Source organism: Carassius carassius, chromosome 23 (assembly GCF_963082965.1).
Source record: "Carassius carassius chromosome 23, fCarCar2.1, whole genome shotgun sequence".
NCBI classification, from domain to species: domain Eukaryota; kingdom Metazoa; phylum Chordata; class Actinopteri; order Cypriniformes; family Cyprinidae; genus Carassius; species Carassius carassius.
Window position 1 is genome coordinate 5,060,296 of NC_081777.1, and position 16,578 is coordinate 5,076,873.

A 16,578-nucleotide genomic window follows, 5' to 3' on the forward strand; every position below is an offset into this window, starting at 1 on the left:
TTAATTTTCATAGAAACAGACAGCCACTGAAAGCTTGAAACACTTACTCATGGTGTGTACTGTAGTGTAAAGAATCTTTTACTTTCTCTCAAATTATATTTGATATTTATAAGGCTTTTTGGTTGTTCAAGGTTGTTAAACATATAAGTTAACCATAAGGTATTTTGATTTAAAAAATATAAGAAATATAAGATCTGGCACCAGATCCTGTGAGAAAATATGTTTTTTGTTTGTTTGTTTGTTTGTTTTTTCTGGTAACAGAACAACTACTCAGCAAAGTTGTCTAATTCCCAAAAGCCTGTTAACAGTACAGTCTTTATCTGCCAAGAAGCTGACTGAGCAAAGCCAAAGAAAGGCAGAAGTAGGAGACAAGTAATGATGATATAAAGGAGCAGTTTATTCTTAGTTGTGTATATTTCAATGCTCAGCACAAATCCATCAAGTGTTATTATACCACAATCAATGGAAAATGACTGCTTCACAAACACAGCCTGTGTCATTAAAAACCTTGAAATAGAGACAATCTTTTTACTTGTGAAGTCAAATATCTCATGGAACCACACAACCGTTAAGACTAAACAACAATGGAAAAAATATTAATATAATATAAATGACTGATCAATAAATGAATCAATGAAATTGGTATATAAATGGTTAAAATGTATTATTAGAAACAATCACATGATTAAATGGAATAATTGTTAAATGGTTATCAATGAATGAGGAATAAATGAGTAAAAATGTTTTAAAAAAAGTAAAACACAACACAAATGTATGCTTGCTCTCTCAAAGCAACACATACAGGTTGCTGCAAATTATTACATATTTAATCCGATAATGTCTCAGGTGCTTATTCAAACAGTTCAGAAAACCTGTAATACAAAACAGCTGTCTTTATTTGAATTGATTAATCAAATGGGGAAGTCTTTTGCTAAATCTGTACTCTTTACTTGTGATGTCTTGCTTTAAGTAATTCAAGTTCAGATCTGTTTTGATGGATGTGAGCCTGAGATTGTAAAGCTGCAGGTGTGTTTCATATGAGGGTGCAAAACAGTTGTGTAGATACGTCGACGGTCTTGCCGTATTCAAGATTTCCAGCAAAATTGATTGTTTCCGCAGCTTTGAGTTCCTCAAAAACAACAATCTAAAAGATTGAAAAGGAAACAAAAGGAAAGGATTTAAAAGGAAGAAAGAATTTGTATTTATTAATGCAGAATACATTTTCTAGAACTAGTTTAGACATGTCATACTTTACTATGTTTACATATCATTACCTTATTATCTCCACTCCTGAGCCAGGGACCAGGAAGATAGAGGGCTTTCTGAGGACCAACTGACCAGTGGCGTCCAAGATTTTGCCCGTTCACAAAAACCACTCCTTTACTCCAATTCTGCCAACAATACAGAACAGATTCTTTGTCTTCTGTGTTCTAACGCTATGAGCAAACATGTCAGTCAAGGAAGAAAAGCAAATGTGAGCAAACAGAAATAAAACGGTGTAGAACTCTGCTGAATACTCACTGGCAGCTTCAAAAAAGTATCTGTGGGCTGATCCACTACCAGGGATGTTCTGAAAAACGCAGGGTAGGTGGGCTTCGTACCAACAGACGTCCATTTCTGAGACTGCAGTCTAAGAAAAATGGAGAGATTCAAGGAATATGGAGAGTTAGTTTCTTCATCAGAACACATTTGAAGAAATATAGCATTACACACTTCCACACCAATGGATCCTCTGCAGTGAATGGGTGCCATCAGAATGGAGTCCAAACAGCTGATAAAAAAACATCACAATAATCCACAAATAACGAATACAATCCACAAAATGAGAGTTTGTAATCAACATCATTAAGATTTTTAACTTGAAAGTGTTGCTTCCAGCAAAAATAAAAGGTCTCAAACCATAATATTGTTTCAGGAGAGAAATATGATTATAAATGCATTTATTAAATCACTGTTTACAAGTGAAATAGTCCAAATCAGTTCTGGAAAAAAAAAAATATTTGGGTGGATTTTGATGTGAGAGGACAACAAAGGATGTACTTTTTCACTGGAGGAAGTGTTATCATGGATTATGGACTGGTTTATGCTAAGTTAAAATACCTTACTGTGAGTTTTTCAATTAACAAGACATTAACTGATGGACTGGAGTAGAGTGGTGTGGATTCCTTGTGGATTGTTGTGATGTTTTTATCAGCTGTTTGGACTCTTATTCTGACGGCACCCATTCACTGCAGAGGATCCACTGGTGAATAAATGAAGTAATGCTCAATTTCTCCAAATCTGTTCCAATGGGCAAAGACGAGTAAATTGTATTTTCACTTTTGGGTGAATTGTTTCTGTCAGTTTTGTCCTTTGGTTTTAAAACACCAGTTATTAACCCCCAGATAAACCAGTTATGCCTTTGTCTACTGCAGCTGAAGTTACCAGAACCAGTATAGCACTGTAGATACAAAAAAATACTCAGAATGAACCTGTTAATGAAACTGGTCTTCATATCCAAACAGTGCATTGTGAACTTTTTTAGAGGTACATTATCCAGAGTTATATCACCAACAAGCCCTGCATGGATCAAAATAAAAATGAATGAGCATGCTGTTATGGTCACTTTACTCCTGCTCCTATCTATTTCTATAGTATAGTGAGATGCAATTAAACCATGACAATATATGATCGTTTTTACTACACCTTTCTGTTGGTTGTCAAGAGCTGGACCATAGTTCACTCGTCCACAATTCTCAACAAGCAAACTCAAGGTTCTCTCACTCTGTGAACAGAAATTAGGGAAATGCACAATAATTAAACATAAAATAATTATTACCAGATTTGTACAATATTAATATATTTAGGAAAAGAACATTCAAAAATATGTTTTAGTTTGAGGTTTTTGTTTGGCATGTTTAGTTTAATTACCCTTATGTAAAACCTTAAAGGGATAGTTCACCCAAAAACAAAATTTTTCATCATTTACTCACCCTTATGTCGTTCCAAACCTGTATGAGTTGGTGGTTCCCATTGACTAACATAGTATTTATTTTCCTACTATGGAAGTCAGAGGGAACCACCAAGAAGAAAGCAACTCATACAATGCAAGGCAAGTTTATTTATATAGCACATTTCGTACACAATGGTAATTCAAAGTGCTTTACATAAAAGAAAGTAAAATAATCATGAAGAAAAATAATAACAAAAATAAAACAAGCAATTTTAAAACTTTTAAAATGATGAAAACATTTACTTATGAATTTAAAAACAGTTAAAAAAAAAAAAATAAAAATAAAAAACCAGTGAAAATATAGTGCAATCAGTTCGGACATTGCACAGTGCTCATTCAATAAATGCACAGCTAAACAGATGAGTTTTAAGTCTAGATTTAAATGTGACTAGTGTTTTAGCACATCTGATCTCTTCTAGAAGCTGATTCCAACTGCGGGCAGCATAGTAACTAAAGGCGGACTCCCCCTTGTTTTGTGTGAACCCTTGGTATTTCTAACTGACTCGATCCTAGTGATCTGAGTGCCCTGTTGGATTTAAATTCAGTGAGCATATCTGCAATATATTTTGGTCCTAGGTCATTTAGTGACTTATATACGAGTAAAAGTACTTTAAAATCAATCCTAAATGTAACTGGAAGCCAGTGTAAGGACCTGAGGAGTGGTGTGATATGCTCAGATTTTCTGGTTCTAGTCAGAATCCTGGCAGCAGCGTTCTGGATGAGCTGCAGCTGTCTAATGGTCTTTTTGGTAAGGCCGGTGAGGAGCCCATTACAATAGTCCACCCTGCTGGTAATGAAGGCATGAACAAGTTTCTCCAAGTCTTGACTGGAAACAAAACATCTAATTATTGCAATGTTTTTTAAATGATAGTATGCTGATTTAGTTACTGCTTTGACATGACTACTGAAACTAAGGTCTGTCTCCAGAATCACACCAAGATTCCTGACTTGATTTTTAGTTGTTTGACCCCTAGAGTCAAGGTATGCATTCATCTTGAAAACTTCATCTTTGTTTCCAAATGCAATCACTTCAGTTTTTTCCTTATTTAACTGAAGATAGTTCTGGCACATCCAACTATTAATTTCATAAATGCATTGGCAGAGGGAGTCAATGGGGCTGTAGTCATTTGGAGATAAGGCTAGGTAAATCTGGGTATCATCAGCATAGCTGTGATAGGCAATTTGGTTCTTTCTCATTATTTGACTTAGTGGAAGCATATACAGGCTAAACAAGAGCGGTGCAAGAATTGAGCCTTGTGGGACTCCACATGTCATGGACATCCACTTAGACTTATGCTCTCCTAGACTCACATAATAACCTCTCCCTTCTAAGTATGACCTGAACCATTTGAGTACTATCCCAGAAACAGGTTTGGAACGACATGAGGGTGAGTAAATAACAGAATTTTTGGGTGAACTATACTTTTAATAAAGCAGAAATGCATCATACTTACCTTACTGTGAGGTATTTTAACTTTCTGTGTTCTATAATCTAAAACACCAATGAGTTCTCGGTCAATAAACACCTAAAAAAAAAGAAGAAGAAGAAAAAAAAGAAAGAATTAGAATTCTCTCCTAGATTTAACTTGTTCTTTATTGTCATCCATAATAACCTTTATGGAGGCCAGGATTGATCTGGAAAAGGTCTTACTAGAGCTCTGTCACGAACATGGTTCCTTGAGTTGAGATCTCCACCTGAATAAATGTCAGTCTGATAGAGAGTGTATCCATAGGACTGACCATTGTTGTGGTTCACAGGAAGGCTCTCCATGTTAACAGGATCATCAGCTCTGAAAAGCTATTGGATAAACGTTTTTTGGTCATTTTGGGAACATATCTTGCCAAATGTGTTCTCCCTTTCAACATGAAGCAGTATTCGCAAACCAATTATTCTTCCCTACATTTTCATTACACATTTTCATACATACATACATTTTCTAGTAAAAAAGGATATTTATTGATAAAAACATGAATACTAGGTCGGTTTTGATTATACAGAAGATGAAATGTGTATATTTGATGCAAAAATGCACAGATTAGCTTGTTTACAATATTTGGTGAGCTCATGTTGATCAATGCTTACATGTGAATAAAAGCCTAAATTAAATCTGTTCATAATATAAAGTGATTGTTTCTCTTCAAAAGACTTGACTGCTCGCTCGGTCTATACTTTTACAATGTCTTTATGAACGTTTGAAAGCTTCAAAAATGTTGGTTATGTGTACTTTTAATGGACAGACAAAATTATGAGAGAATTTTCAAACAAAAATCTTTGTTTGTGTTCCATTTTTGAGGAAAAAAAGAAGTGCATTAAAAATTAATAGTGGGATACACTGTTCTTACAGTTTCTGCACACTGAAGACTCTCCCATAGTGAAATATAATGAGTAACTGTCAGCGGCTCATATGCTCTTCTGCTCTGCACAGCTGGCGGCTCTGATATCGGCTCATCTTTCATAAACACAGACAGACAGATGTGAAGAGACCAGGACAGAGGTACAGAGAGCTTCAGCTCCATGAATACATTTTTAAAACATCATTGTAGAAACATACTGCTGTAGGTGCTCAGCAAGCTCCTCAAGAGATGATACTTGGTTGTATAATCACCACTTTCAGTCAGTGGAGCATCATAATCTAAGAGAGATGCAGAGGGGACGATGCTCAAGAAACATTTCTGATTATTATCAATCATGAAACAAAGCTGCTTATTACTTTGCCAGGATTCTTTGATTAGAAAGTTTCTAGAACAGCATTTATTTGAAATACAAAACTTTTGTATGTATAACCATGAATCACTTTTAATCAATTTAATGCATCCTTGCTGAATAAAATAAATAACTTCCTTCAAAAACAAATCTTAGTGACTACAAACTTTTGAATGGTAGTGTACATTGTCTCAGTGGTCATAAATATTAAAACTACTGAACCATAGCTGCCTGTCTGTGGTTTGTAGGTTCCCAAGTCAACAGCTCCGTTCATGAATCCAAAGCTGGTTCCTCCATGAAACATGTAGAAATTGATGGAGATGCCACGATCTAGAAGCTCTCGCACTATAGAGATCATTTCTGTCATAAGAGAAGAGATCCAGACACAATACATGTCAAAGCAGAGAGAACTTATCAGACATTAGAATATACACTCACCGGCCACTTTATAAGGTACACCTGTTCAATTGCTTGGTAGCACAAATTGCTAATAAGCCACTCAATGCATTTAGGCATCTAGATTTGCTGAAGACGACTTGCTCAAGTTCAAACCGAGCATCAGAATGGGGAAGAAATGGGATTTAAGTTACTTTGAATGTGGAATGGTTGTTGGTGCCAGACCAGCTGGTCTGAATACTTCAAATACTGCTGATCTACTTGGATTTTCTACTGGGAGTTTACAGAGAATGGTCAGAAAAAGAGAAAATATCCAGTGAGCGGCAGTTGTGTGGACCAAAATGCCTTGTTGATGTCAGAGGTCAGAGGAGAATGGGCAGACTGGTTAGAGATGATAGAAAGGCAACAGTAACTCAAATAACCACTCGTTACAGCCGAGGTATGCAGAATACCATCTCTAAACACACAATACGTCGAAGCAGATGAACTACAGCAGCAGAAGACCACACCGGGTGCTGCTCCTCTCAGCTAAGAACAGGAAACTGAGGCTACAGTTCACACAGGCTCAACAAAATTGGACAACAGAAGATTGGGAAAACATTACCTGGTCTGATGAGTCTAGATTTCTGCTGCAACATTCAGATGGTAGGGTCAGAGTTTGGCGTAAAGAACACAAAAGCATGGATCCATCCTGCCTTGTCTCAATGGTTCAGGCTGGTGGTGGTGGTGTAATGATGTGGGAGATAGTTTATTGGCACACTTTGGGCCCCTTAGTACCAACTGATCATTGTTTAAACGTCACAGCCAAACCTGAGTGTTGTTGCTGACCATTTCCATCCCTTTATGACTACAGTGTACTTATCTTCTGATGGGTACTTCCAGCAGGATAATGCACCATATCACAAAGCTCAGATCATCTCAGACTGGTTACTTGAACATGACAATGAGTTCACTTTACTCAAATGCTCTCATGTCAATATGGACCAAAATCTCTGAGGAATGTTTCCAACACCTTGTTAAATCTATGCCATGAAGAATTAAGGCAGTTCTGAAGGCAAAAGGGGGTCCAACCCAGTAATAGCAAGGTGTTTCTAATAAAGTGGCCTGTGAGTGTATACGGACAAAAGAAAAGGCAATTTGCGCAAGGTAAATGGATTGTTTTTTTATACATTCATATATATTATGGCATTGTATCAGGCAAAAAGTAAGCTTAGATACAATGTGTCCATTCTATTTGGTCTGTTCATCTGTGTCAATGTCCACATTCTCACTTTGAGGCATGATGAGGCTGATTCTTTACCTGGCGCAGAGAAAACATGATGAGGTTCCCCCCAGACATCAAACCAGCCAGACCAGTATTCCATCACCATCAGCGGCTTCTGTGGCTGCAGCGAAGAACACGTTTAAATCTCTTCTATACTAGGGATGGGAGTATCGATCTGAGAGTCCCTTATCAAGCTGAATCATGATTTTACTAAAGTGACTTAGTTCAACTATATATTTGTAGATTTCCATGGTCACCACTACATAAACATTTTAACCACGTGTAAACAAAAAAATTACCTAATAAGTTGTATTTAAAGAATATACTGAACATTAAAATGCATTTGAAATATAAAGTTAAGTGGGAATTATTACCCATTTTACACTTAGTAATTAAATAATTGAACAAATTTCCTAATTTAAAAGTATTGTATCGGTATCGATATCAATGATACTGGCCTTTAAAAGTATCGGTATCGTATCGAAAACAAAATAAGTGATACCACTCATCCCTACTTTGGGCTGTCTACAGTATATGTAGTAGGCTGCATTTATGTATAGTTTATTTTACAAACAAGTAGTAGGGATTTCCTTGTTTTAACCCATATTTCTTAATCATACTTAATCTTCAGAAAGTATAGTATAAGAGTTTGCAGGATATATTGCAGATTTAGTAGATATTTGTGCTAAAAAATACAGCCGTTGGTATTTTAACACTGTAGTCATTTAACTAAATAAATTGTAAATACGGACAGATTTGAAAACATTCTAAAATTTTTACTGACCTGCAATTCTGCTAAATGCTGTACATCACCAAAAGTCAGTTTCTGTAGGTTCACTGTCTGCAAGACTTTTAAAGGAGATGACAATCAGATATGATCTATTGTAAAAGAACTTTACTTACCTACACTAATGTTCAAAAGTTTGAAATATTAGTATATTAGTAATGTATACATATATATATATATATATATATATATATATATATATATATTATATATATATATACACACATATATTATTTTTTATTTTTTTTATTTTTTAATATAATACTTTCTATTTATAAAAAGTGTATCATATCTTACTCAACTGTTTTCAACATTGGCAATAATAAGAAATGTTTCCAATTTAAAATTTTAAATATTATAATTTCTGAAGAATTATGTGACTCAAGACTGAAGTAACGGCTGCTAAAAATAAATTAGATTTTAAAATATATTAAATGAGAAAATGTTTTTTCAAAATTGTAATAATATTTCACAATATTACTGTTTTATCTGTATTTTTGATTAAATTATGCAGCCTTAGCCAGCAGAGGAGACTTCTTTCTAAAACATTTTTTTTTTAAGTAGTGTAAATGCAAATCGATTATTTCACTTGTATTCATACTGTTGAGTTATCACATTATTAACAAGCAGTGGAGACACTCAATGAATGATTGGATATATGAATGCTACTGTACCTCCATCTACCCCTCCACACTTCATCCCGTCATGGTTGTCTGATGTGAGGAGAAGCTCGGAGATTCCCCGGGACAGTAACGCCTGTTGATTATGAGAACAAACTCTGTAAGAACTGGCTCAACATAATGCAGAGTAAATGATAATTTAATTTAATTTCATGTCATACCTCTTTGATGAATGACATGTATTGCTCATCCTTTGCATATGAACCATATTCATTTTCTACTTGAACAGCAATAATAGGGCCTCCATTCTTATACTGCAGAGAAAGCAGTGGGGACAAATTCAAGACCAAAGCCAACCAAATAAAAACTCAAACGAAACAAATAACACATATTTGACCTGGAGGGGTGTGACTCTCGGAATAAGTTTATCAAAGTACGAGTTCACAGCACTTGTGAAACCAGAGTAGGTCGTTCTTAATTTCATTTTCTTATCCTGCAGCAGCCAGCTGATTAAAAAAAGGTAAGAAAAAAAAGAAATTATATATATATATATATATATATATATATATATATATATATATATATATATATATATATATATTGAAATATGTTTTATTAAAAAAGACTAAAGAAAAGAAACAAATTCACGTTTTCATAACAGGTGAGACACTAACCTTGGTAACCCACCCAAATCCCACTCGGCACATATGTACGGCCCCGGACGCAGAATCACCCAAAGGCTTAATTCCCCTGCTAGACGAATGTATGCCCTTGAAGTATGCAAAGATTTGTTAAAATGTAATGTGATATGAAATGTTTATTCTTGAGGCAAATTTCACTGCAGTTCAAACACTTGCCATACACTTTAAACAGTTATGTTCTGAAATATTACTATCATTTAAAAGAACTGTTTGGCTGGTGAAAATTCAGCTTTGTTATCAAATTACATATTGTAAAAAAAATACAATATTTTTTTTTTTTTTCAATATTTCACAATACTAATGTTTTACTGTATTTTGACCAAATAAATGCATCCTTGGTGAGCACAGAATATTTATTTTAAAACTGTGAAAAAAAGCTAATTATTTCAAACTTTTGACCGTTTTTTGAAGTCATATATGAAAGACTGATTTGGTACAGTAATCCCCCAGAACACAGGCAACACCTCTAGCATCTCTAAGATGCATTTACATACTAATATTTTCCTCAGCACACATAAAACTCTTCTTCTTATAGTATAGTTCAGAAATATCATTAATAAATTACATATAAATAAATAAACAAACAAAGCAACATCACTTACTCAAGATCCAGCTCCTCCTGAAAAAGATAAAGTCCTCTTTCTGGTTCATGAAGATTCCACGGGACGTACCTGACAGACAAAACATGACAAATATGACTCTTCAAGAAGATTCTGATGGGAAAATAAAAATCTATCGTGGTCTTACGTGGTGAGAGTATTGAGACCACAGGCCTTGAGTTTGAGCAGCCGGTCTCTCCAGTATGCCCTGGGGACCCGAAAGTAATGGATGGAGCCTCCGAGGATCCGAAATGGGGCTCCATCTAAAGTGAAGTGGGTGGAGTCTGCGCTCAGTCCCTGTCTCTCAGACATTCTCTGAAAGAACAACACCATTAAAAAATGACAGAGTATTTGATATAAAATGCTGTAATTATGCTCACACACATGCTAAAAAGAAGTGTGCTCAATTGTAGTGAATGTGCACTTAATAAACATGCAGACAATATGATTTTAGTTAAATAAAAGGCAGTTTAAGTGTATAAAGAGAGCACACATTTATGACTATATTTAACACAAGTACACACTTTTAAAAAGTGCACTTTGTAACGACGTTAATTTAAAGTGCCCCTATTATGGATTTTTTAAAATTACTTTTCATGCAGTGTAACACAGTTCTAAGTGAATGAAAACAGCCAGAAAACAGCCAAAGTTTTAAATCTGAAAGTGCACCATGTATAAAGATATTGTCTCTAAAAAGAAATAGTTGACTCTGAATCATTGAAACGAGTCGTTTTTAAAAACGAACCCCAGGCCGTTTCATGTTGACGTCAACATGAAACATTAGCATAAGTTTCGTGTTGGTCTGAATGAAAATGTCAATTCATTCTTTGCCACTAGGTGGCGCTTTTGAAGCGGTAAAAATCTCGGTTTCCCCGTTAACACTGTACAAAAAGTAGCACTGCTCACAAACACTGCTTTATCAGTCATTACAGACGCAATGAACTTAAAATGAGACCGATGGACCAATCATCGCAGATTAGCGTCATGCAAAGGAGGAGTTTGGAAAAATTTGATGAAACATTTGGGAGTCGTTGAACAAGTAAGGTAACAATAAATGCATATTATAAAACAATGAAAGTGTTTTTGACCTTGCATGCGTGTCAACCTGTTGTTGGGGACTTGCAAAACCAAAATATGAACCTTTCATTACCCATAATAGGGGCACTTTAAAAATGTATTTTAAAGAACATTATTAACCTGAGGTTTAATAATCTTTTTTTTTAAGACTTTGAAGTACACTTATTTTGATGTGTTAACTAACATAGCAAAGAACGTGTAAAGTACTTAATTTTAACAGTAGTTTTACATTTATTTTAGAAAGTTTCAGTAGGAATGCATACATTTTAGTTATCAAAAATGTTTATCAGTACATTTGACACTTTAACCACATTTAAGCCAATAGAATTATGAAATTACAGATATATATTTAAATGGGTCAAAAATATATTTTAATTTCAAGGAACTGCATTTAATTTAAACTTACACTATAATGCATTTTTACTTAACTGTAAATTAATTAATTAAATATCCAAAAGCATGACATTCAGTTAACATTTAAGTACATTCTTTTAAAGTATTATTTCTATAAAAAGTACTTTTTAAAATTATTTTTAAGTGTAATTATTTTTCGCAAGGGTTAGCAATAGAACTAAACTTGTTAGAACACTGAGCAAACTGAATCTAATGTATCAAATGGGTCCAATTCAAAATAACATACACTACACATAAAAACCAAGCTGTATAATTGATATATTAGCCATATTATTGAGTCTTACCTACAACACTGTTACACTGGCAGTTGTTCAGAGAGGAGCACTAATCGAAGCTGTGCCACTGTACCAGCTGGATCAAAGGAAATCAATGAAGCAAAGTCCAGAATACACTGATACAAAGAGAACAAGGCAGGCTTTGTTTTGAGGATAGACTGCTGTTATTGTGGTTTGGGTGGAGCACTAAATATAATCATACTTCTAGTATATAGTTTACCATATCTTATTATACATGTGATTGTGAATTTATTTTTTATTTTATTTCTTAAATAAGTGTTGTTGTTTTTTTACGTTATTTAATTATTTATTCAAGTATTTAAGGAAAATGGCTTTTGCCACATACTGCCATCATGTGGTGTAAACCATTCCATACAAAAACACCACTCAACGTTCACAGTTCCAGTTCTTTAACAAACAAAACAAAAATGGTTTGTTTGCCTAAAAATCATCAATTCCCTTATTTTGACAAAAGCAACATCACGCAAAATTCTAAATTTTATTTCTGGAATGAAAAATGCAAGAAAGCACAATTCGTCACCACTGTAAATCATTCACAACTTCTGTCTGATCTTCTGCAGGCTACTTGACTTACAGAAACTTACAGAAACGTTTCGATTGGTGATCATTTGCTAATGTGGACAGAACAAACTCAAAAAAGCAAATAAGAGTCAATTGGAAGGCACGTTCATATACATATTATCAAAATAGTCCCCAACATGGACACTTCGTGTATCGACTACCCTAACCTTGGATTGTCTCGACATGAATTCCTTTATAAGTTACTTTTAAAACAGGACGTCGTCGGGACGGGACATAATGAAAGGCTCAATCCTTTTAAATAACCATTAACCTTTACATCTTAAGTTATATTTCTGTACCGTGATAAATAAATCACTCACATTAGCCTATAGCTTATTTTAGTCACTGCTCCAGCGCTGGTTCAGCTCCCAGTCTGTTGTTGAGCGACATCTACTGACACTACAGCCGAGACATGCTAGATAATATAAAGATTATAACCTACATACATGAAAGTTTTGATTCCCATTTATATTTCATTCATTTGTTTGATTATTATTGGTTTGTTTGTTAGTTTTTTCACACACAGAGAATGGGGATATGCTTAAATTGCAGAATTTATCATTTTTATCCTCGCTTCTATTTAAATTGTGAAAGTTTAAAAGGGATTAGGAAATAGAAATTAATTGTTGCCATATGGCAACATTACCTTCCAGGGTTAAAGGTTTTTACAAAATTTATAACTTTTAAAAAGCACATTACAATAAAAAGTATTATTCTGTGTGTGATTACAAATGTGATATTGTGTCTTCATTTCTTTTCTACTTCATCTTTTTTTTAACGTTTGCATTATTTTAGAACTAGTAAAGGGTAGCTCGACCTAAATTTGAGGACAACAACAGATATAAGCCACAGTCAACGGTTATTTTTCTTTTTATTATATGGATTTTTGTGTGTTTCTTGTACAGTGTTTTAAACTTGTCAAGTAGCCTAATTTCAAATCAAAATCAAATCATGTCACTCTATTGGTGACGAGAGAGTACACTCTCAAAAATGAAGGTGTTTCACGATGCCATAGAAGAACCTTTTTCGTCTAAATGGTTCCATTAAGAAACTTTAAAATCTGTTTCATAAAAGATTCTTTGTGGCGAAAGAAGGTTCTTCGGATTACAAAAAGGTAGAAAAAGATGGTTCTTTAAAGAAACTTTGACTGCACCTTTAGTTTTATTTTCAAATGAAGAGTTCTTCTCTAAAGAAGGCTACGTTGTAACTATTTTCCATGTCTGTCATTTGCCTTAAAGAAATAAAAGGGTACAGAAATAACAGAAATATAAAAATTCCACCTGTCCAAGCCATTTTATCCAACGCATTACATCTCAAAACCAATCAAAAACTGCCCAATTTGCCAACATTGATGAAGAAAATACTGGTAAACATGTAAGGAGTCCAGTTCTGAATATATGTTTTTTCTCTTATCAGGTCCTTAAAATTTCCCAGCAACACACACACACACACACACACACACACACACACACGCACACACACACTCACACACACACAAAACAAAGACACTTTTAAGAGTCACACCCGTCTTGTTATCCTGTACTTGTCTCTCTGTAGCTCACGTGCTCTTTTTTTCTCTATCTCTCTTTGTTTACATCTGTAGCTGTCGTATCTTTGTTGTGAGTCTTTATGTCTGTTTGTGTTTCTGCTCATCACCATGAAAGAATCTGAACTTCAAGAATAGTTTATGAAGCTGAATAACCTGGTTGATAATCAAGAACTCAATAATGAGTTCCAAAGTCTTGATCACTTGCTTTGTGATCTGCAGGAAGAGGAAGAAACCGCACCAGTAAAGACACATAAACCAAGGGTTGATTGGAGAAAGAGAGACATTGAAGGAAACATTGTCTATGCAAGGCCAAGATCAAGCAGGTTTCAGTCAAGTAAGGGTCAGTGTAGTTTTCCATTCAACATATATTCAATATCTACATTGATTAGGAATTATGAATGTATCAAACAAGGAATATATCAGGTAAAACAATCAAACCACAACAACTCATTAGATTTTTGACATGAAAATAAATAAATTACATACAAAATTTTGTAAAGCAGTATAAACAACACTAAATTATTGGTCTTGGTAAGGCTGTGCTTGAAGCAGTTTGTCCTGAGTGTGTTGTCAGTGGCCAACCAGCTTGTTTCTTTTTTAATGATCTGCTTCTACAGCAAGCACTCTTATTTGCTTTCATCATCTATATGAAACCTTATATAACTGCAAGTAATCAAACCGTCCACAGTTGGGTTTGGAAAATAAAAAAGTCTGCTAGTCCTTCTCTTTAGCTTAAGATTAAACAGTGAGCTTGGGCCATTTCAGGGTGGTAATAATGGTGGTAAAATTGTGCCACTAGGACTAGCTGAAAATGTTGTAAATGTTTTTTTTTTCTTTTCTTTTACATCTGATCACATTCGGAAAACTGATCCTCCCATCAATGCTCCTGGCAGTAACTGTGAGGTGGCCTTAGCTCCAGAGACTGTTGGTGTGTCCTTCATTGTGTAAATTACATTTTAAAAATTTGCCAGAAAACTTTGCCACAATTTATGCCACATATGTCTTTTTTTCATTTGAAGAAAAGAAGATGGCAGCACCGGGACTGTCCTGTCAAGCATTTCTAAGAATGCTGGATCAGTGAACTGTCTGCTTTGTTCGTGTGTTTATTGAATTTATTTATCCTACAGTATTTTTAATCTCTTTGTATTGTGAGTTGAAAAACTGTTTTAATGCCAATGTTTTTGTTGTACGTTATAAGCTGTTGGTTTTCTTAATTTTAACAGACTGGCAAGATCTCCACAGACAGTTTTCAGAAACGTTTTATTGAGTGGGAGGCTGTGCAATATGAGGTGGGCAAAATCTGCAAGGAAGAGCCCTTCATCTGTCCTGCGTGCACCCCAGTTATGCTGGCAGTTTCAGTAGATGGAAAACGCAAGCATTACCGTTTCAAGAATGCAGTTAGGTATTCCAAACTGTGTATAATGTCATGTTGAAACAATATTAAAAAGAAAAAAATATTTTTAATGTGCACCAAGTAAAATTAGATTACAAGGTATCATAAACTTTTGTGTACCTGTTCTGTACATGTATATATATATATATATATATATATATATATATATATATATATATATATATATATATATATATCTGAGAAACAGGCCATCTTTGAAGACATCTTTATACTGTAGCTAAGGATGAAGATGTGACCAGATTTGTGGACTATGTACATTCACAAGACATCAAAACATGTACAATTGCTGATAAGACAATATATAGGACTACAATTACCTCCCACTGAAGAGTTTGTTTAGGAGAGTCTTATTTTCATCAACCATTTTCCATATTTTAGGTCAGTGGAAGAGGTGTTTGTGGAGGGCAATGGTCAGCAGCAAGGGAGACCTCCCAAAGATCGGCCAGCAAGGTAGACAAGGAGGGATTAGAGCTGATGCTCTCTGCTTTAAATATTTACAGAGGGCAATTTTTGCCTATCCCCTGCATCAAAGGCAAATCCTTTACATATGTTAACCTGCTTACAAACCTTGAGTCGCAAGCACCAGACTGTCCTTGTAAAGAGTGAGGAACAGCCAGGGTCTTGAGAGACAGCCCGCGGCTTGAGTGAGCAGCAGACAGTGGCTATAACAAGAAATGGCCGGCAGATTTGACGAAGGAGCGGCCAGGGGTTGTGGCAACCACATGTGATGACACTGGGCTGGACTCCACTTCATCCACAGTGAAAGCCAATCTGGGTGATCCACAGTGTGAAGTTGATGTATTTCCTCAGTGACCAGCACGGATCAACTCTAGGCATGACGAAACTGATATCGTGCTCTTATGGAAGGCCAAACAAAGTAGTTTCACAATGAAACACACAGTTTCTCCTCGAAAAGGTGCTGGCGGCAACAGCAAGAATAAAAGGTATACCTTCTTTCTTTGCTGATCATTTGCAGCGTTTTGCAAATCTTCCCACATTGTGATGCAGAGATGTGGGGGCATGTTTTAGGGGGGTGTGGACAATTCTATGCTTTTATAAGGAATATCTCTTTGGATTTGAGACTTTAGTCTTTGCAACTTTACAGATCTTATTTATGCAAGAGCTTGTAACACTCCAAAGAGAAAGAAAATTTTTAAATTGCATTACAAAACCCCTTTAATATTTCACTTCTTTTTGCTTGAGA

General features: G+C 35.0%; 1 protein-coding gene across 1 annotated transcript; it reads right to left on the reverse strand.

The window, feature by feature from the left end:
* Positions 1-814: 814 nt before the first annotated feature.
* glb1l2 (galactosidase beta 1 like 2) lies at positions 815-12,750 on the reverse strand. The gene is made up of 20 exons (XM_059506051.1): positions 12,732-12,750; positions 11,839-11,945; positions 10,212-10,378; positions 10,067-10,135; positions 9,438-9,533; positions 9,161-9,269; positions 8,985-9,077; positions 8,818-8,899; positions 8,141-8,205; positions 7,393-7,477; positions 5,919-6,056; positions 5,545-5,625; positions 5,336-5,442; positions 4,644-4,790; positions 4,447-4,518; positions 2,686-2,764; positions 2,472-2,559; positions 1,522-1,630; positions 1,275-1,391; positions 815-1,144 (listed from the first exon to the last, which is right to left on the reverse strand). The coding sequence occupies exons 3-20, from the start codon at positions 10,373-10,375 to the stop codon at positions 1,034-1,036; spliced, it is 1,812 nt and encodes a 603-aa protein (XP_059362034.1). The 5' UTR covers positions 10,376-10,378; positions 11,839-11,945; positions 12,732-12,750; the 3' UTR covers positions 815-1,033.
* Between the last annotated feature and the right edge of the window lie 3,828 nt (positions 12,751-16,578).